General features: G+C 35.6%; 1 protein-coding gene across 1 annotated transcript in view; it reads left to right on the top strand.

The window, feature by feature from the left end:
- MMP16 (matrix metallopeptidase 16) overlaps positions 1–23,553 on the top strand; it is a 133,338-nt gene that overhangs the window by 44,263 nt on the left and 65,522 nt on the right. Inside the window, exons 2-3 of the mRNA XM_015813100.1 lie at positions 5,851–5,999; positions 19,876–19,998. Of these exons, the coding sequence (XP_015668586.1) occupies positions 5,851–5,999; positions 19,876–19,998 (272 nt within the window). The remainder of the gene's footprint in view (positions 1–5,850; positions 6,000–19,875; positions 19,999–23,553) is intronic.

Raw genomic sequence — 23,553 nt, 5'->3', positions numbered from 1 at the left:
TAACAGGATAATTGGTAGAAGACAAGGAAGTGATTGAATTCTGTATTCTCCATAATATTTCTTTCCTCCAAATTGACTCAAAGCCACTCACTCGCAAGGCAAAGTTGCCACTGGATTTTTGTTACAAATATAGTTTTTAGTTCAAGAAGAGAAGTATATGTTTGTGATTAATTCCCCCAGAATGCTAAGCCACATTTTGTTTAGTTTTGGTTTAGGGCTATATAATCATGGCTTATTTAAGTGTATTGAATATCAGGGTCAGAAGCAGGATGTTACTAATGAACACAGTATGTATGATCAGATGTTTTGAGCATATTCAAGGCCCTCTCTGAGTAGCTGCAAAAGACGCAGCCTATTCAGTCATGTTTTTCTGGCAAATTACACTTAATTTTCAAACATCTCTTTTTCTTCTGATAGGTGTTATATAGCAAAAGAGCTTAAAAAGTTGACTTTTATGAGAGTATACGATTTTAATATCATGATATCTATCAAATTGTTTTTGTTTGTTTCTTCCCTTTGTTAACTATATTTAGCAAATACAGTTGGAACAAACAACTTGATTCCTATGTGATATGTTATTAAATGAAAAATTACATCACTGCAACTATGCTATAATTTTATTTCAGTTTTCATTTTCTTTACAGTATCAGAAGGATACAGACTCAAAGAATTGGGTGAGCCCAAAAGGCAATGGAAGTTTCCAGAACTTAACTCAAAAGGGAGCTGCATAAAAAGGCAAATCTAATACCCCTTTTTCTCATCCTTTGCCTTTTGGAATGCCTCTCCCAAAGTGGGATAATTAGCAAGAAGAGAACTGATGCATTTATATTCATTGGAGAGAAAGGGATTACAAGAGAGTAAGAAGGTATACAATGAGCAATACACATTGAAATAAATGTACCAGCATCAGTTGTTTGCCTAGTGGACTGATGGCTGGAGCCAGGAGCTGCTTAGGAGGCAAGCAAAAACCTTTATTGTGAAACTGAATAGGACCTTGTCAATTTCAGGCAGCACTATGAACTGATTAATTAAGGTCACTGCTGAACTTGATAATGTGCAGTTAACACATTTTTAGGAACCCACTAGGGAAAAAAATTGCTCAGGATTAGATTGCATTTTAAGGCAGTGCTAGGACAGGGAGAAAAAAATGGGTCAGGCACAGGACAACAGGAACTGACTGACTGTAATGCAGACATTTTCACTGGTGAATATTCCACATAGAGTTTTTTTTTGTTAACTATATCCTCATATTAGATTGTGTCATTAACTATGTTGCCAAATCATGTATACATTTTTGCACTTGGAAATGGCATTAGAATTGATATATCAGTTTTGTTAGCTGATAGCAATATAAATATTCCATTTCACTATTGTAAATGAAAGATAAGGGTCTCAACATTATATTCAAGAATTTTTTTAATGGATTACACATGGTGACAAAAAAGTCTTGATTTTAGCAAATGGGAGATGCATAAAATCTCATTCAAGCATAAAATGAAATAACTTGCCTTTTGCATATATTAAGTTATAAACTTGGTGTTTTCAAAGCACAAAATTAAAAGAAATTACATCCAAACTTAGAATCAACTTTTGTGTATGGTTTGTTGGAGTAGCCAGCAACAACACTATCATCCATTTCCAAGAGTACCCAAAGAATCTGAGCCCAAAGAATTATGGAAGATTAAAGTATCCATTCCTATTGATGGCTATTTAATTTACCACAATGATCTAAAGAGATGCTTTGTATGAATTTATGGATGATGCAATGTCCAACAGATATAAACATGCATTTAAAACAATGGCACAGACCTTTTAAAAAGTTCCTTCTAGATAACTTAAAGCAGGGGTGTCAAACTCACAATGTCATGTGGCATGTTGTGATGTATCATGACTTTTTCTCCATTGCTGGCAATGGGGTGGGCACAGTTTTGGCATGACGCATCTGGCCCGCGGGCCGGCAGTTTGACACCCCTAACTTAAAGCAATGTTTCCTAACCTTAGCCATTTCCAGATGTGTGGACTTCCATTCCCAGAATTCTCAACAATGACCATGTTGGCTGTGGAATTCTGGGAGTGAAAGGTTGGGAAACATTGCCTTATAGGAAGAAAAACAGAAAATGAAGCATTTGAATCTATATGCAAGTGAGCCGTTAATTTATGAGATAGTTATTATTTGTTTAAAATCACTTAAGAGTTTGTTTTGTTTTCTTGGTGGTGTTCATTTGAATTTTAGATATCTGTTAAAACACAGTACTGGCTGAGAGTGCACAGCTGGAAATGTTCTGGCTAGGGGCAAAATAGAGCTTGTACCAAGCAGCAGATTTAGAGAGTAGATATGGTGTTTTTTTCCCACTCTTCATGCAGCATTGTGAAAAAGATAGAAACTGTTTCAATATTACATTTCATGTGCACTCAAGCAAATATATACATTCCAAATATGTCAATCAACCCAGAGAACCTAGAGACCCTTACTAGGAAAAAATGACTCTGAGATAGATATAAAATCCATATAGCAAAAACTGATCTAATTATTCACTATACAGCTATTCTCAATTGTAAAGCTAGAAATGAAGGAAATACCTACCATTGCATTTTTTAAATGAATAAAACTTTTCATTAAACTTATTTTTAGTTGGATTACAATTTAACTTACAGCAGTTTTTAATTTTTGCAAAAATGTGAATGGGAAAGGAAAGGAGAGGTAATGAACTTCCAGTACATGAAAACTCATTTTCCTTCACTTAGTTTGGCATTCATTTTTGTTCCATTGAAGCTGATGGTCATTGAGTCGCTGGCACTAATGAAAGCTTTCTCCTTAATCTGTACCTTGAAACATTTCAATCTTTACAATGTATGTGCAGCTTACAACAGTAAAAACACAGAAATGAAAAGACATGTAAACATTACACTAGAAAAGTAATGGCATAATAGAATAATAAAAAACGTGAACACAGCAATGTGAGAGTAAAAGATGGGCAGCTAGGGAAGCAGAGAGCGAAGGGGGAAGTGGGGTGTGGTATCAGTCTAGGAGCCAGTGTGGTCGCTCCTTATTGACTCCCCAGGCAAACTACCAAAGCCAGGTCTTCAGGCTCTTATGGAAAGATAGGAGGGTGGAGACAGATCTTACGCTGGATAAGATGTTCCAAAGGGTACTACAGGGTAGAGGAGGCTCTTCTGGATACTGATAGTACTGATATAGATAGATATAACCTGAAACATTAGCTTATTAGTCTCATCTCGTCTCTTAAAGGTACATATGTATATGTATATGTATTCTTAAATACTCTAGTCCAGGTGTTCAAGAAATTCTAAGTTCAAGAAATTTTAGTAAGGGTGCAGTTTTCAGGACTTGTATTCTGACCAAAGCAATTCCTTGCAAGATTATTGAAGAATCGGTCAATGTTGTTGAACGCCTGAAAAGCAGATTAGGGAATAATATACAATTATTATATTAGTAATGTCAAGTTCCAGCCATTGAATCTCATTCAACCTGTAGCCTAATGACATATTAATGTGACATTGTTTTTGAAACTTTGTAATAAATCTTGATTGAATGCGATTTGGATAGCATTTAAAATTACTGAACGAACGCCGTTGCCATTATTGGGAAATTACATTGAATTAAACTATAAATGAATCTTGTGCTTGTACATACATCCATTTTCTTCAGTTAAATCTTCAATTAAGTACAGTGCTCCATTTTGCCCAAACCAAGAATGATCTCAGCCCTGGGTTGTTCTGAATTGGGGAACCACTACTTCACAATTTGGATAAGAAAGGCGTAAGAAAGGGAGACATGGAGACAGAATCCATAAAATAATTTCAAACACAATAGTTAGAAGGTGTTTCCATGGAAATTTGTAATTGAATATTTCAGAACACAATTTAGAATCATCTGCTTGTGTGATGTGACTCATTATTTACTTTGAGAATAAACTTTACTTACACATGCCCTGCCTTGAATGTGATACCCAAATTTGACTGGTTTGTAAAGATAGCCAGAGCTTTCCTAGCTCTGAAGAGGTAGATATAAAACACAATGGTTACAGTAAAGTAACAACTGGAGTAGTTGAAAGTCTACCTGAAGTTGAAAACAACTGGGACAATAATGGAGATTCATGAGAATGATTACTGGGAATGATCTAGACCAGGGGTATCAAATTTGCAATGTTACGTGACATGTCGTGACATATCGCAACTTTTTCTCCATTGCCGGTAATGGGGTGGGCGTGGTTTTGGCATGACACATCTGGCCTGCAGGCAGGCAGTTTGACACCCCTGACCTAGACTGAACTACAGGAATCCTGCCATTTGAAACTACAGATAGGAATCTCAAAAAATTGCTAAGGGCCTCTGTTAGCTTCCTGCTCAAGACCTGCCTGCCAAAGTAACGGATAACTCCAAACAAGTTCATCTGAGGCTCATTAATTTCCACGGAGCATAGACTATTCAAAATAAATCCCTGACTAATGAATCCATCCACATGAAATTAAGATTGAAGAAGGTCTTCAAGGTTTGGAATCTGAGTTGCAGGCTCAGAAGAAAGAAAAAACAGTAGCACCTCTCCTGAATATTCAACAGCAGCTTAGTCAAATGTGCTTTCCTGCTACCAATTCACTGTTCCTTCTTTTTCACCTTTAAAAATGTTTACCTGAAAGGCCATGAAGGGAATTGTGCCTCTTTTGTAGCATAATAACTAGGTTAATGTCTTTCTCTAGTAAAACAGGCTCAATTCGCTTTGCATATTTGGATAAAATTATTTTTACTTTTTATTTAAAAGAATGGGAAAATACATGAAGATAGTTCTTAACTGCATTTTGTAACTTACTTTGTATAACAATTCTGTAATTTGCAAATTCTGTGCAAATTCTTGAACAAAAGATTAAAATGAGCAAATGATTCACTGAGCAAGCACATCTTTTCATACTAAAGCTTTTCTTCTAAGACTCTGTTTGCAGGCCTGGAGGCAGGACCAATGGCTTTCTGTGCTCCTACCATAATAGTAGCTCTCTTTTTTTTAGTTTTCTAGAGAACTTCTGTCAGGGGCATTTTTAAAAGACAATGTCTTTGTAGCAGCAGCCGCCATTCTTTACCTACAAAGTGAATTCGCAGGTTGCTATATTTGGAGAAGATAATTACAGCAGTCAGAAATGGGGGAGAGAGGAATTCAGCTGGCCAATACGTTAATGGTGAATGGCAAGGGTACTAGCTGTCTGAGATGCCGAATGGTAATACAGGTAGCCCTTGACTTATAATGGTTCATTTAGTGCCCATTCTAAATTATAACGGGACTGAAAAAAGTGACTTATGACCATTTTTCACACATGCCCATTGCAGCCTCCCTATGCAGCATCACATGATCAAAATTCAGACACTTGGCAACTGACTCATATTTATGATGGTTGCAGTGACCCCAGGTCATGTGATCACCTTTTGCAACTTTATTACAAGCAAAGTCAATGGGGAAGCCAGATTCACTTAACAATCATGTTACTAAGTTAGCAGATGCAATGATTCACTTAACAAGTGAATCACATAACCATGGGGATGCTACAACGATCATAAGTGTGAAAAATGGTTATAAGTCACTTTTTTCAGTGCTGTTGTAACTTCGAACAGTCACTAAACAAACTGTTGTAGGTTGAGAATAAGCTGTATATTATTTAAGCACATGTACCCCAGTTAAATTATTGGAAAAGAAGCACCTAAATGCACTTTTAGTTTTCCTTCATTGTAATAGGATTTAATCAAACTTGAAATGGTTCTCTCAGTGTTTGAACTAGAAGATGAATGATTAGGAAATCCTGGACCATAAATCCTGCCTAATACACGTTTTGCTTGTTGTTGTAGGTGTGGTTACAAAAATACGGCTATCTTCCATCCGCTGATTCCAGAATGTCAGTGTTGCGCACTGCAGAGACAATGAAATCTGCTATAGCTGCCATGCAGCAGTTCTATGGCATTAACACGACAGGAAAAGTGGACAGAAACACAATCGAGTAAGTAAACTTTATTATGATGCTCTTCCTTTTTGGAATTCCTGAAATACATGTGGAAAATTGGAAGCATTGCTGTGGCTGGCTATCTAAATCCTATCTCGGCAATTCTGAACAGCCTGCTACTTAGAATACTTCTTTCTTTTCATCATGTCAAGCTGGGGAGGGGGAAGCATTGTACAGTGCAATTAAAGCCTCAATAAAAGTCAATTTCTACAAGAAAGGGGAAAAAAGTATAAAAAAATGGAATTGAACAGTTTTTTATCCTGATATGAGTGTTAAATCAAAATTCACAAAAGAAGCTGAACAGGGAGATAATAATCAGATGTCCTTTTGTGGCTTAGGACAAAGTTAAGACACGTTTGAGGCCAGCCAGATCATGATCAAGAGTGCAGAGAGTGTAATTATGAAGTTGTGTGTAGACTTTAAATGAATCAGTTGTGGGGGAAAAGAACAAACCCTAATTCCAAACTCAGTAAACAATCTTTTTTTCTGGGTCAGTACCTGTGACCCAATTATCTCTGGCTTTCTCCCCATTTCCTCACATCCCTAATTGTCTCACAAAGAGCTTTCCCTGTTCTAGTAACCACATATCCAATCGTGCACAGCTGCTAAGGTCAGTAGATTACATCTGCTTTAGAGATATTCAAAAGCAACAGTAGAATTGGGGATGACATACAAAGCAACTGTACCACGTGGACTCATTGACTGAGATGGGACACTATAGAAACTGAATAAATAAATGAATGAATAAACTGCCCCTATAGTTTATATTGGGGACCAGGCAGGTATTATTGGAAAACCTCTAGCTGTTATGCTGAAACAGTGCAAAATCTGTCTATGTAATTCTCCAGTCCCATTTCCCTATAAGAAAAATAAGGAAGCCTAAAACAGGTTTCCCACCTCCCCCATTGACACAGAGGGTTCCCACACTAGATCAGTGGTTGGGAGGGCCAGCCAAAGCCAGAAAAAAACATGACCTTCAAACCAAATTCCTTTTGCAAGCAGTCCCAAGCAGTCCACTCTTCAACCCAGACTTTTACTTCATTCCATTCAGACTATCTTTTAAAAATAAATCTTTGTTTTTCCTTTTCTTGGTTATATTATAATTTCTTTGTTTTGATTGTGATGAGTGGTCCAGAGTCAGGTGGCATACAAATTTAATAATAATGAGGCAAGCATCTCCCATTCCTGATCCTATCTCATTATTTCTTTTTATTTATTTCTCTGATTTGTTTTTCTATTTTTTTTAGTTTCTCAATTGTCAGAATTTAGATTATATGTGTCTAGAAGTGTAGGCATGTTGCTGTTGCCTCTGTTATTTAAAAGTGTGTTGAACAATGATGTCACATAAATAAATATAAATAATAGACTAAATTCATTGGAGTATAAATGTGTTAACAATGCACACTGGAATAATGCAATATTTGGAAGCCAGATGCATTGGATATGGTGGGATCATTTTTAAGACACACATAAGTGTAGGTATATGATAGGATCATGCAAAGTATTTGGAAAGAATGTTTGTAAAGCATGTTAGAATGAATGATGCAACCTTCTTGAAAAGTTAAAGTATCTGGATTCTTTGGAAAGCGTACAAGCAGTCTTAAATGTTGCCTCTGGCTGTTGTGAGGACATGCACAATTCATTTGTTGGTGATCCCAGTGGTATTGTTATCTGTGTCTCTGTTCCCAGGCCAAGGGTGAATTGGTTTTTTGTGTTGTTATTAATGTACCTCTGTCTGAGTATTCATGTTTTTCTTTTCATATTATGTATTTCTTTAAAATTATAAGTTGTCCATAAACTTTTTGGAATAGAGCAGCTTCAAAATCTGGTAAATAAACAAATGTTCAAGTGGCTGGGTGCATGCTTGTAAGCAGCCGCATTAACTATTCAGAGGATGCAGTTGCTTTAATACTTGCAAGAGAGTGTTTTGCTTTTGCTAGTATTCTTTGCAAAGAATCACTTTTGCATGCTTTGTTCAAGCCTGATGTCAAGTATCAAAACTGTGGTTAATTTTGCATATTGCATCTTATAGGAGAAAAAGATCATTAAACGTACTGTTTTTTAAATCTAATTTTAATTCATTTTCCCTTGATATTAAATCACAAGGACAAAATATAGCATCAGATCGATCATCAGATGATCTCATCTGCTATTTGTTTTGTTTTATATAAATGATTGCTGGAAATATCTTTCTGCATTGATTTTTAAAACATTTTTATAAGGCTAAACTGGTGAATACTAAACTATAAAACCAAATCAGCAAATGATATTTGTGCTTAAGATCTATTTTGACTTAACTGAGATATAGATCACACTTTATTTACATCAGAATGACATTTCTATATTTTTCCACACAGTTTGATTATAGTACTTTGACTCAAAGATCAATGCTATCTTTCTCAGCACATTTATAACTTCCTTTGTTGTCAGCTTCCGGTAGCTAATTTTCTATTGGTGAAAAAATATAGCTTCCTCCCAAATGCCACTAATTTAGCATGTAAAAGCTTCTAGCACTCAAAATTGCCTTCTTCTGTCAAGCACTGATTCTCATTAGCTTAGCAGAAAATCTTGTCTCAAATAGCTTCTAATTCTAAGGGCGGGTGATGCTCGTGTATGAAGTTCAACCTAATTTCCTTCCGTCAAAGACTTGGATCTCATATAGTGCAATAATGTATGACCAAATGGATTGATTAGATTTTTTTTTCAAATCTGAGGTTGGAACTATAGAAGAATATTTTTTTAAAAAAGTAAAGTAAATTCATTTCAGTTTTTAGATTCCCATCAATGAAGGTGGTGCTGACTGGAGGGCACCAAAGTAGAGGAAGCTGATGCTACCAAGCCAGGGATTTCCCCATTTTATTCTAATTTTTCTTAACATAAATTCTCATGAAATGTATGTTTGCATCAATTTGAAGATACTTTATTTTAAAAAAAAATTGGCTTGAATGCTTCATAAAAAACAAAATAAGAAGCCCCTACATAGAGCTCCACAAAGTAAAGTATTTAATCTTCAAGATTATAATATTCTGCTTCACATTAGTTTGTGATTGCAATAGAATGTTAAAATATTTATTTCTTAAATAATGTGATATCAATATACATCTTTCTACATAGAAATTGACCTGCTATTCCAGCATATTTGAAACTCATTAAGAAAACCAAAATCATGGCATCCAGCCTTCTCAATTCCTGGCAAATAGATGGGGAAGAAATGGAGGTAGTGACAGATTTTATTTTCCTGGGCTCCAAGATCACCTCAGATGGGGACTGCAGTCAAGAAATTAAAAGACGCTTGCTCCTGGGGAGGAAAGCTATGGCAAATCTAGACAGCATACTAAAAAGCAGAGACATCACCCTGCCAACAAAAGTACGTATAGTCAAGGCCATGGTTTTCCCAGTTGCAATGTATGGATGTGAAAGTTGGACCATAAGAAAGGCTGAGCAACAAAGAATTGAGGCCTTTGAACTATGGTGCTGGAGAAGACTCCTGCGAGTCCCCTGGATTGCAAGGCGTTCAAACCGGTCAGTCCTAGAAGAGATCAACACAGACTGCTCTTTAGAAGGCCAGATCCTGAAGTTGAAACTCAAATACTTTGGCACCTAATGAGAAGGAAGGACTCACTGGAGAAGGGCCTAATGCTGGGAAAGATTGAGGGCAATAGAAGAAGGGGACGACAGAGAATGAGGTGGCTGGATGGAGTCACTGAAGCAGTAGGCATGGAGCAGTGGACTCCAGAAGATGGTAGAGGACAGGAAGACCTGGAGGAACGTTGTCCATGGGGTCGCAATGGGTCAGACACGACTTCGCAATTAACAACAACAACAACAACATTCCAGTATAAACTTGAGTATTTAAGACATGATAGTATCAATAAATAAATTGATATTAGAGATTGTCAGTCAAGGATTACTAGTGGGATATAGACACAAAAGATATTGCCAAGCAGTTCTAGTGGACTACATGTGTGAAATATAAAATATCTATTCCAGAATTTATGCCAAATGGCATAAATGGGATTTTGTCATTCACTTCACTGGAAAAGATGTTTTGGTATACATAAAGTGAAATGTACATAAAGCTGACCCATCTGCTAAAATGAATGGAAAAGCTCTCCTATTTGGAAAAATAAAATCCAAATACCTTGCATAAGTGGGATGTTTAGGGATATGTTCCTCAGACATATTCATATCCTGCCTTCCCTTATGAGCTCAAAATAGGTCATATGGGGATCTCTCTTTATTTTATCCCTACAAAAGCAAAGCTGTAAGTCTGAGCAGGGTGACTAGTCCCAGTGCCCAGTAAGTTTCTATGTCTAACTTCGGACTTGAACCTATGTACTGATATAAGCAGGTGTCTAGACACAGTTTGTGAATAGCTAAAGATAAACGCAATGTAATTTAATTCTGGAAGTGATGTGGACAATAAAGCTAGTAGCTCTATACACATATTTTCAGCTTGTCTTGAAATGCGGAATTCTGTGAAAAGATTATGATTTGCTGGTCTACCTTATCTTTGAGCTCTGCTTGAAAGTGTTATGGTTGAAGTAATTTGCAATGCTAAAGGCATCAATGCCAGCAATAACCTTATCAAAATACTGTTTCAGTTACTCATTTATGTTCTAGTTACTAGACTATACTATAATGAAATTTATGTTGAGGACATTTTGGAAGCTGGAGTGACTGCACTATATAACAGCCTAGATGTTGATGGAGCCAAATGAGTCAGGCAACATTATGCTGATATTATGGAAGCTTAAGGGACTGTAAGACATTGAAGAAGAGTACTGATATAATTCTATAAACTTTTGGTTTAACCCTAGTTCTATGCCCTAGTTGGCAAGTTAGCAATAGAAATATTGCCGCTAATACAGCTAAAGCTGGTAATCATCAGAAATATCACTTTAATGTTAATACATTTTTTAATGAACTATATCATCTGAAAAGCTTTTGTGGAAATATGTGAATTTGAAAATAATGTGGGAATATCCTCTAAGGAGCTTAAATTCTTAATATGCTCAAGATCTAAGCATTTGTATTGCCTGTCAGACTTGTGATGTGAATATACAGAAGTGGAAACTTGGCATGGATCCACAGAGTCAAATATGTATAATCAATTTGAAGGATGTTCCTCTAAGATGAAACTTCATATATGGTTCTTATTTCATATAAAAAGAATCAGTAATGTCATTATGTATTTTAACACAATTATCAACAAAATTAGAAACTAGAAAGCAGAATGGATTGGAAAAACCAGGAAAATCTATCCATAAACAAAATCTTGTTTGTGTAACCTTGACACTTTCCCGCTGCTAATCTAATCCAAATTGTTATGGCTTTAGTTGTTTTAGTTGTTCCTAGTACTTCAGGATAATAGTTTCCCCTACTTAATGGCTTTTGTACAGATATTTTGGAAAAAAGAGAAATATGTAAATCACAATATTTTTGAAAAAAAAATCCTCCTAAGTAGGATGGAACAGTATTAGTAGCTGTGCAAGAAACAATGTTTTAAAAAGAGTTTAAATACAGTATTCAATTTTAATCTGTTGTTACACAGACATAACAGAAAGCGATGTTCATCAGTTAGAAAAAGAGAATAAACAAATACCTTTACCTTTTGTGTCTAGAGAGTGAAATTGAGTGTTGAAGAGCCGATTTTATTTTCTAGGATTGTCTATGAAGATTCTCAGTCATCCAGGTCATAGTTGTATCAAAAGTGGTTTTGTTTTTTGAAAAGGCAACTGGACTGATTTTTTGAGGAAGAAGAAGACATTTGGTTTCCTATTCTGGAAGCTTCATCAGTTGTATGCAATACAACTGATGAAGCCTCCAGGAGAGGAAGCGAAATGTCTTCGTCCTCAAAAAAATCAGTCCAGTTGCCTTTTCAAAAAATAAAAACCACTTTTGATATTTTCAAGGATTCTTGATCCAATGGAAAGCCTCCATTTTGCCTTTTACAATCAGAAAATTCTTATGCTTCATTCTACTGAAATACTGTTTATTTTTGTAATGAATTTGTATTCTATTGAAAACAAAAGAGATTCTCCAGTTCATATACATCAATAAAAATACAATAAATCTTCCCATGGTAAAAAATAAATAAATAAAAACAATTACTCCAGTAGTGCAACACTGTTACTGTTGTTTATTCAGTCTGAGAAGTCAGTTCCAAGATGTCCACAATAACTCTTGTTTGTAGCAACTTGCATAGTAGAATCGAGGCAGATATTAAAATATAATTTTAGGATCTGACTGTGAAAGCATACAGAATAGAGGAAAAAATGTAAAAAATATAGTTCTTGGATATCCACTCTGCCAATATATATTATATGCATTGTGCATCTAAATGGTTCTTGATAACAATGATTCTCAAAACTTGGGATAAAAACACCAGGGTTTTAAGAATGAGGGCCTTTGACCTTTGACATTGACCAAAGAATGTGGAGAATACCAAGTATTGATAAGCTGTATGCCACTATTCCTCAACCTGACTCCTGCTGCTCCATTAGGACCACAGAGTTCAAATCCTTAGAAAGCAGAATCCAAAGTGACTGCCAGAAATAAAGAAGGCTGCTCTCTGTTTAGATTTTCTTATTGATGTAGTGACTGCCTTCTATATAGCATTCTGAATATTTCTAATTAGACAGATGACTGTTATGCAGACAGTATCTATCACATAACCTTGAAAAACTTGTCATTCTTGAATGGATATATTCTCATTGAATGTGGAATGTAAAAATGTCTCGCAGCTGATTAGATCAAGATAATAAGAAGGTATTCAGGGGCTTTGTTTTAGAAGACATGAGTTCCTTATGCTGCAAGACTTTGAAAAAGCTCATCAACTTTATTTACTATGGAATAGCAGTTGATCTTCTCCAGAACTAATCGTCTAAAACAGTGGTGGCGAACCTATGGCACGGGTGCCAGAGGCGGCACTCAGAGCCCTTTCTGTGGGCACGCGTGCCGTCGCCCCAGTCGTAGGCCTTCAGCTGGGTTTTATAAAACCTTTTCGCTTTAGGCTTCCACCGCCGTGTGCAAAAACAAAAAAAGGTTCAATCAGTCAATTTCAACTTCTCGCGGGAAAAAAAAGATCTTGCAAAGTTGGAATTGATTGATTGAACTTTTTAGTCCCACCCAGTCTGCCGTTACCACTGCAGCCACGCCCACCCAATGGGCCATGCCCACCCAAGGGCCACGCCCACCCGGCACTCGACGATGCATAAGTGGGTTTTGGGTTGCAGTTTGGGCACTCAGTCTCTAAAAGGTTGGCCATCACTGGTCTAAAATATATGGTGTGTATAATAAAATTTGAGAGCCAATTTGATGTTTAAGGCATCAGGCTAGAAACTGGAAGATTATGAGTTCTAGGCATAAAGCCAATTGGGTCACCTTGGGCCAGTCACTCTTTCTTAGCCCCAGGAAGAAGGCAATGGTAAACCACTTCTAAAAAAGTCTTGCCAAGAAAACTGCAGGGACTTGTCCAAGCAGTCATCAGGAGAAATTGAAAGCATCTAGCATCTAAGGTACCTTGTGTCACACACTGTCTAATGAAACTCAGCAACTTTAAGAAAAGTGGAACAACTCCCAGAATTCAGAAGTATTAGTTAAGCTTTGATAGCAAGTAATGCTTGCATAATTAAACAGTGATTTTCTGTATTGATTAGCCTTACTCAGAGATGATATTAATTCAGTGCAGCATTTAATCAACACTTTGTACATCTTGTGGTCCAGGGCAAAAAAAATAGCAATAGCATTTAGACTTATATACCACTTCGTAGTGTTTTACAGCACTGTCTAATCGGTTTACAGAGTCAGCATATTGCTGCTCGGTCCTCTTTATTGACCTCAGAAGGATGGAAGGCTGAGTCAACCTGGAGCCAGTCAGGATTGAACTCATGGCACTGGGCAGATTCAGCCTGCAATACTGCATTCTAACCACTGTGCCACCATGGCTCTTATAAAATAATGATTCTATCCATTTTTAATGGGTCACAGTTATGAAGGCAGGAAACATTTTCCACAGCCCCTCACCTCCCCTTTTGTCTCCAGATATAGCTTAAATTGGAAATTTGGGGAAAAATGAATTTTATATTTGCCTCAGGAAGAGAAAGAGAGAGTATTTTTTCCAGTGCTTTCCTTTTTCTTCTTTATTTGCAGTCTTTGGACAGTGGGAAATAAATCATATCATTTTAATCAACGCTAAAGTATATTTTCTAACAGCCTTTTCATATGTGCGGCTTATACTGATAGTTGTATATGTTGCAATTTCCATTCCATTCCATTTTGCTTCTATGTCCCCTCCATAGCAGCCTCTTTGGAACAGCTTCCCTCCAGAGATTTGGAGGTCCCCACTTAGCCTTCTGAAAAGCTGTGAAGACTTGGCTTTTCATCCAAGCCCTGGGTTAGGCTGGAAGTGACCCCAACAAATGTCACTGGAATGTTGTAGTGCTATAGTGTGAAGAATGATAGATCAATAATGTAGATAGATAGTTTTTATGGAATGTTGTGATCCATTAATTATGTATAAGATAGATGGTTATATAATTTTTTGAAATAGATAAAATAAAAATGTCACTCGGCTTTTGAATTAAAATGACTTCCTGCCTATAAATTTGTTTTGTTAAAACACTCTTTGATTTTTCTGACTGAACTCTTGTTCATTGTTATATAGCTATATAAATGATTTTCATAATTATATCGCCTGGAGAATAGTTTCAATCTTCCTATGATCTTTAATTGTGACTGAAATAAGTTCTTTCTTAGCTATGTACTAAGTCACTGGTTACATGACTAATTTTTGAAAGGCACCCAGAGTTGCTGTATTAGTGAGATGGGAGGATTAGAATTTTTAAGTAAGTAAGTTAATAAGTAAGTATATAAATAACTCATGCTCACAAAAAAAAACCAACATTTTGGAATGGATGTTCTAATAACATTGTTAAAATACAGTATTGTTTAATATTGGTGTTTGGAATACTTCTTACATAGGATAATAGTTCTCTCTTCTTTTAAATCCCTTGCCTCTTTCGTTTGATGTAGTGATATCACCTTAAGGTGAGAGCATCTGTCTTTTCTATTTGGTAACTGCAGTGTGTTTAACTGCTTCTTCTTGGTATTATATATCTGTAGTTTAAATGCATGGAAATTGCATGCTATTCTGACATTTGTTCACTTTGAAATATCAGTTCCTGGAAAATTATGGACTTTATATGGCTAAAGATAAATTGCAATTTAAAGATAATTTGCATATCCAAATAGCAGTAAAATAGAACCATATTTCTACAGTAAATGGAAAGATATAAAATTTTACAGAAACTGCAGAAAAAGAGTAAACAAATTTTGTTATCACCTAAGCTGTAATTTTTTACAGTTATGTCAAAATTCTGGCAGGGGTATATTTTTCATCTATAATGTTTGCCTAAAAACCAGGTTATCTTGTGTATATTGATTCATTCAAAATATTTAAATTGTATTAGCCTAAATTTAGATAGTTAAATTTTCAGGTTTAAAGAATCAGTTGAAACAGATGATTAATTTACTCTTGTTCAGAGCTTTAGGTGCCAGAAAGATTTCTGTCAGATTTTGTCAGATCTGCTTATTACAGATCAAACAATGTGTTTCAAATCATCAAAAGCAATACAATTGATTAACCGCTACAAGGCCATGCTCTTCCTTAATGGGCTCCAGTTGTCCATGTACAGCCACAGAAAGAAAACTAACAAATCAATTGTTAATATTGTCCCACCCATTTATCCAAGATACATTCTCTGTTTAGCAGCTGTAAAGCTTTAAATTTAGCACTACTCCATTTTGTAACTCATGCAATGATTTGCTTAGCATTTGTTATCACTGTCTGTACGTGCTCATTTTTTTATCCTGTTCAGCTGTCCATTTTCCAATGTGTGTGTGCAGCTCCAATCCCAGATAAGTCACAAGTGGTTAAAAGAAAGTTACCTGTTTTCATAGTCCTCTTAATGATACAGTCATATTTCTAAGTGAACCTTTGTTCTCAAAGTACCTTACCCTAAGTAAAAAAGCACATATACTGTTTTGAGAGTCAGGTAACTGAAATTGTCTTACATCTACATTTTCTGTCTTTTGTGTGTTAAACTAGGTGTCCTCCCTTTGAGTAATGGGGGTGGGGCTTACTTATTTCGACATTTATTAAAATTTCAGTCTGGTTCAGAACAAATGTTTCCTTAGGAGTTCTTCTCCATTAAAACTTGAGGACAATGTTAGGATGTTTCTCACCTATCTGGGATATCCCATATGTGAGGATCTTGCTGCATCTCTATAAAGCATTAGAGAAGTAGCTCCATGCTGCCACTCAATGAGATTCCCTGCTTTGAAAACTAACAATTAGAACACAAACCTAATAGTTTCTGAATTTGATTGAAGCTGGACATTGCTATTATTGTGAAATGTGTAAACTATTGTTTGTGGAAGAAAAGATCTGTTTCCTTAAGCAAATAAATGGGGTTTTTTTGGGGGGGGGGGTGAGCATTCATTTTAAATTGGAAGCCTGCTCTTATCTCAGTAAGCCTACAGTTTCTTTTGTGGTGACTCCAAAAGACTTTTTATGTATTTCATTAGCATTGAGCTAAAAGCTAAAAGCTTGGACAAGAAAAAAAATGATAGTTAGGATGTCTGTTCACAACTGATTATATTTAATGACTATTTCATGGCATGGGGGCTACAGTCCTATGAAGCCTCTTTATGTATACTCAAGTACTTGGAAAAGATTAGATTGATTTGGGACATTTTTTATTTGATAATAATTCTCTTCTCCTGGGGCTGTGCTGGATGGAGGATACTATGTGGAGGAGAGTATTGATTTGAGAGGAGAGCAGAGCTCAAAGTTTGGGTAACCTTGGTGTCTTGAATTCATTGTATGTTAAATTAAAGCCATAGTACACATACTTTAAATTGAAATTAATAAAAGTCTAATGATTGTTGTGATATCCCTAGGAATCTCTATAATTTCCTAGGAATTATATAAAATATATATATTTATGTCCCATTTAAAATAATACGTGGAGCTTCTATCTAAATCACTCCTTTGACTTGCCCTATTTAGCACTAAACTACACCATCAAAATACTATGGCCTTAATAGAGAACCTGTTTGTGTAGCAAAACCAGATTTTTATTTTTTTGGTCTATTCTGTTCTTGTAACTTACTCAGTTAAGTCAGAAACTGTCCATATATTAACACAGCACTTAGGTTGACTTCTTTGAAGAAGAACAATTGTCTTGTAGATCTTTCATGTTAAACCACAACATATCCATTTCAGAGAAACTTTACTTTCTCTTCATAAGATTATAAGTTAAGATTCATGGCATATATATATATATATATATATATATATATATATATATATATATATATATATATATATATATATATATATATATATATATATATATATATATATATATATATATATATATATATATATATATATATATATGTCTTGACATTTTTCATATACATAGAGCTGTTGTGGGGCCAGGGATTATCACTTGGGTCTGTCCCATTTGGACCCCCCCCTTTTTTTTTTTAAAAAAAAAGAGGATGTTGCAATTATTATGCTATTATTCCACAGAATAGTTTATTCTTAAGTACAGTTAGTATAAAGTGGAAAAGATACAAATAAGAAAATATTTTTGATCTTCAGAAAAAATAAGCATAACTTGTTGAGAGGCAACAGCTGGAAAAACAGGGGACACCAAACAAACTACAATCAATCCAGCACAGACTTTGCCATATTTCAATCATAAGAGATCAGTTCTATGACTTCATTCTGCATGAATTTTATCCAACACATGAAATTAGACATAAAATCTCATTTATTTTTATTTTGTATTACACTGTTCCAGCACTGGAAGTTGAGAATAGCCCCATAAAAATAGCAAATATGAGTAGCCCAGCCATTTTAATTTCAGTGACACAGATTTTAATGCAACACTGGGAAATAGTTGTGATCAGTTACAATTATAGGAATATAGTGATAATGATGTTTATAATGTATGAAATGATGGATTGAAAAGCAGGATATCTTAATAGTAATGATTGCCTTGCAATAATGAACATTATTTATTAGGTTAAACTGAAATTTCAAACTGATGAGGAAGAATAATAGTACACAAGTGATACTGATAAAGTTGTCCATATCTGAGTATGCTCCGAGAGTCTGAGAGTTTCAAATTATGTGCTTTCCTGCCAGATTTAATTTTTGTGCTGAATCAAACATATATTGCATTTCTCAGCCTCTGTCTTCCAGATGTTGCCAATGCATATCATATCAAGGGCTCATGGATAATAATACAGGGAGCAGGTATCCAGAACCCTATTAATATTGTGTGCACTCCATGCTAGCATTTGTAAGAAAGGGAGTGAGGGAGAGAGTGAAAGAAACATGGCAAGCTGCCCAGAAGCAGTTGTAGAGAAGTACCAAGGTACAACAGCAGACTGGAATGCCAGGCAGAGGCATCTCTCAGAATAATAATATAGGTTTAATTCATCCTTACAATCTGCATTATAATCTCACAATGTGAGGTACTGAAGGGTGATAGCTCAGAGACAGAACACATGGTTTGCATACAAAAAGCCAGGTTCATTGTCTTGCTATCTCTAGGCATAGCTTGCAGATGTACATTCCTGTCTGGAAGCTGGTAGAAAACAGTATTGAGTTAGATTGATGAAGGGAATGAATAAGAAAAAGGCAGTTTCCTTTGTTTCAACGAGCAATTTCAATTACCAGAGGCTTCACTTTATAATTTAAGCCATTACTTCTGTTGCTGTATTCTGCTCCTGCTCCCACAAACTATTAGTTTTGAGACTGAAGGAAAACCTAATGAAACTTCATTCAGGAACCCAGTTCTTTCTTTCTTTCATAAAATAGTTCGACAAACTCACTTTGCTACAAGTTTTTCAGTTAACTGTACAAAATCAGTATGAACAAGTGGCAATACAGGTCCTGTAAGGTTAGAATAGTGTATAAGTCCCAGCAAATGATTAAATAAACATGCAAACAAACTAACTACCAAAGTGTTTGCCCCATATTATTTCCTTATTTGGAAATTCTATGAGGGTTTGCTATTTCAGAGGTCCTCAATCTTGGCAACTTTAAGACTTGTGGCTTTGCTGGCTGAGGAATTCTGGGAGCTGAAGTCCACAAGTCTTAAAGTTGCCAAGGCTGAGGACCCCTGTGCTATTTAATAATGTTAACCAGGAACTAGAGATAGTCCTCAAATACAACCATGTGTTTAGTGACTGTTCGAAGTTATAGCGGCACTGAAAATAGTGACTCATGATCGTTTTTCACATTTACAACCATAGCAACCTCCCTATGATCACATAATCAAAATTCAGCCACTTGGCAATTGGCATGTATTTATGACAGTTCCACTGTTCGGGGTCATGTGACCTTCCCAGTTGACTTCCAACTTTCAAAGTCAATGAAAATTTGCTTAACGACCACACAATTCACTTAATAGCTGCAGTGATTCACTTAACAACTGTGGCAAAAAAAGTCCTAAAATGGGGCAAAACTCACTTAACAGCTGCCTTGCCTAATAACAGAAATGTTGGGCTCAATTATGGTTGTAAGTTGTGGACCACCTGTATATTATATTTCACTGTTTCTCAGCCTTGCCAAATTTAACTCCAAATCTGGGAGTTGAAGTCCACACATTTTAAAGTTGTCAAGATTGAGACACCGTTTGTATGTGGAAATGTAAAAACAATGTTTTGACCTTTTGAAGAAGAGGTACGGTAGTTTGTTATATATCAAATGCATCAACAGGTGCCAATGATACAATGCACTTATTGTCATCATATGGTACTGATTTGTTTTTATTCTGTTTATTTAAAGCTGGATGAAGAAGCCTCGTTGTGGAGTTCCTGATCAGATGAGAGGCAACTCTAGATTTAACATTCGTCGAAAGCGATATGCATTAACAGGGCAGAAGTGGCAACACAAATATATCACTTACAGGTATGAAAGCAAAACTGTGACCCTTTAATATGGAATTGCTTAATACTTCAAAAAATACAGTTCTGCTGCTTAGTATTTGTGAAAGACAAGAAACTGGTTGCTCTCTGAAAATATGGATATGAGTGTTTTCAGAAGAAAAGGCTCTTGTACTACAAAGGTGGATAATGGGTTTAAATATCAAATGTAACTTTGAAGTTTTCAAAGTCAAATTAATTTCCTATTTCTGATGTGTCAGGTATTTATTTATTTATTTATTTATTTATTATTTATTTATTTATTAGATTTCTGTACTGCCTATCTCATCTAGATAAATTAGATTTTAAATTGGATTTCACCAAGAAAGAATAAGAATAAAAAACTACTCATTTCAATTTACTAGTAACAACAATATGTTGATTACATTTTATAAAGTATAAAATCTGCAGTTAGTTTGCAGTTAGCAGCTGCTAACTAGGATAGAATGAGAGAAATTAATTGTACATTATCAAAGAAAATGTGAAGAAGTCATTTTTTGTCTTGTTTTTCCCATTAAGATTAGGTTGGAAGAGTTGTGAAAAAAAGTATTTTAGTTCAAAAACCCAAGGATAAAGTTATCAGCCTGTCCAAATAAAGTCCTGAGTTAGACATGCAGTGACCATATTTGATTCCTGCTCACAAATAATGTCTATGGAGATTCTCAGCCATCCAGGCCATGGTTGGCCAAAGATGTTTTTTCAAAAGGCAACTGAACTTCGTTTTTCCTTGAAGATGTTTCACTTCTCATCCAAGAATCTTCTTCAGTGAAGAAGCACCTTTAGGTCATAAGGAAGAAGTATACCGTAATTTGAATGAAAGTTGGAAATATTTTCCAACTCTCACAGTTATTGTATATTCTTGGATTCCTGAGATCTTACACATGATTCACAAAGTTTTATCATTTTTCCATGGGATCTTGGAAAACTTTGGGACATTTTCAATGCTGTGAGGTTATATTTGGTTTTTATTATTCTATTTTATTGGATTCTTTGGTGAGCTCTGGGCATTTTGATGCTGATGGATGCCTTGTTGTCACTTGTTTCTCTGGAACAAAGCAATAATCACAAAGCAGTGATGAGATTGTGCCTTTTATTGGACTGCTTATAGCTACTAATTACTCATGCCCCTTCCAGGATTAACGTTAAAAGGGCAGTTCTAACAACACAGAACAGGTAGAAAATGGATACGTTTTCATTTCACATTATAGAAATCTGATCTCGACTAGTATATTTACTAGTATATTTAAAGGATGCTTGTGCAACAGTGAAAACTTTATGAAGAATATATTTAGGAAATGGCAACATAGCTTAATAGAAATCAAACTACTGTGAACCAATTTCATTATTCTGGGACAGGCAACAAAATGCATTTTATTTAATCTGTGATAAATAGCAAATTAGTTGATAAACAGCACATTAACTGGGCCTAATAATTCACATTGTGATACTTAATCCATAATAGATCATGATGTTAATGTAAATAAGTTGTTCCAAAAGAAAGTAAAAGCTTCAGCACAAGATTTTTATGTGAATATCCTATCCATGCATGGATTTTTGCACAAACAATAAGTTTCCCTATTGGACTCATATACTGGTATATGTTCAAATCTGTTTTTAAGTCTTTTAAACTATTCTATGGACTGAAGATGAACAATCATTTTTTCTTTGCCCTCTTGTGACTAGATATTAAGAAGAAGGAGAAAGGATCCATGTGTCCCAAGACTTTTCTCTTCAATTAGATAAGACCCAAGGCTCAATTTTCTCTCACTCAAAAAAATGAGAGTTGAGTTCCAAGTAAAACTGAAAAAGAAGCAAAACAGAGTAATCTGTAGGGCAGGGTCCGCAACCTATGGGCCACGGTCCACTGGGCCACAGACCGCTTGCACTCACCCCCACTCATGCTAGCACCACCGCTACAAAAATGGCAGTGCTAGGGAGTGTCATGTGGGCGCTAGCATCCCCCATTTGCATCATGCATGCTTGCTGCCTTGTTTGTGTGCACATACATGCACATAAAATTCTTCACCTCCCTTTCTCTTTGGTCCGCCAACCAAGAAAGGTTGGAGACCTCTGTTGTGGGGGGGGGGAAAGAACACTTACTGGTATAGATGATAAAGCATGAACAAGCAGGAAAGTAGAATGAATCTATTAGTACAAGGGTCTTCAAACTTGGCCCTTTTATGGCTTGTAGACTTCAACTCAGAATTCCTCAGCCAGTGTGCCTGGCTAAGGAATTCTGGGAGTTGAAGCCCACAAGTCATAAAAGGGCCAAGTTTGAAGACCCCTGTATTAGTACAACCTCCGGTCCGTGGACTAGCACCGGTCCGCGGTATGCCAGAAACTGGGCCATACAAACAAGCGAAGCCCCATCAGCAGGCAGCATGTGAAACCACGCCCCCTCCGGTCTGCAGAAAAACCTCTCTCCACAGAACTGGTCCTTGGTGCCCAAAAAGTTGGGAGCCGCTGTATTAGCAGTAAGTTATGCATCAACACAGGAATAAGTTACAATGAAAAAAGGCTGACAAATCGGGAAATTAAATAGCATTGAAAATGTTATTTCTACTTAGAATTGGGAAAAAGAGAGTAAGAAATAGAGTGAAATTCTCTACATGGATGCAGTGGCTAAAAAAAGATCTTCCTGTTGGTAGTTCTCCTTTAATGTCTACAGATGTATAGGTTAATAGTGGAGTGAGCAGTTGATGATTCAAATGATAATTAAAGAGGAAATGATGCTGCATTTCCTGCCTTTCTGCAGACCTTTGTGTTTTGAATACTGAGATCTTAGTATGATTAACTGAACACCCTTATAAACATCCCAGTACTGATAACTTAATAGGGTATTATTTCCCATTGTAGATATTTGTAGATGCACTCATTTAAATATACTTTGCTTACTCACTTGTAATTTTTAGTGTTGAACTGAAAATAAGATCTATATAAAGATCTATACATCCATAAACAGGGGTGCTTATATGCACATCCTGATGTCCATGCACTTTTTAGTTTGGGGTGTGAAAGTACTTTAGTGCAAAGGTTTCAGTGACCATTATATTCAATCAGGATAATTTATCTATTTATGGAATTACCACAGTTACTGAAAGAAAGTTGTTACCTTATCTTTATAAAGTTGTTATTCCATCTAGAAATTTCAGACTTTTAGGAACATAATGAACATGTTAATCTCTTGATATCCTTCAGATATCTTCCCTAACCTTTCCTATTTATTGTTCTAATCTTTTAGTAGTCAATCATATTATTGGCTTTAGTATCATCCAAGGAATAATAAATTAATTAATGGCAACTTAGAAAATATTTTGCTTTTCTTTGACTCTCCTGTGGTCTAATTTCATAGGCACATTTTAAGCCAAGGCATTATAAATGTTGCTTGCTAATAAATAAATGAGTTCCTGGAAAAATCTTCAATTTAATTTCTAAATTTGCTTTAAATATTATTTATTTATTCATTAAATTTATTTCATGCCCATGTCATCAGTGATTTGTTAGCTAGTTAGGAATAATATATAATCTTTTTGCTTACGCA

The sequence above is a fragment of the Protobothrops mucrosquamatus genome, unplaced genomic scaffold (genome assembly GCF_001527695.2).
Source record: "Protobothrops mucrosquamatus isolate PMUCROS unplaced genomic scaffold, P.Mucros_1.0 scaffold135, whole genome shotgun sequence".
NCBI lineage: Eukaryota > Metazoa > Chordata > Lepidosauria > Squamata > Viperidae > Protobothrops > Protobothrops mucrosquamatus.
The sequence above is the reverse complement of the archived record's forward strand: the minus strand, read 5'-3'. Positions and strand labels throughout refer to the sequence as shown.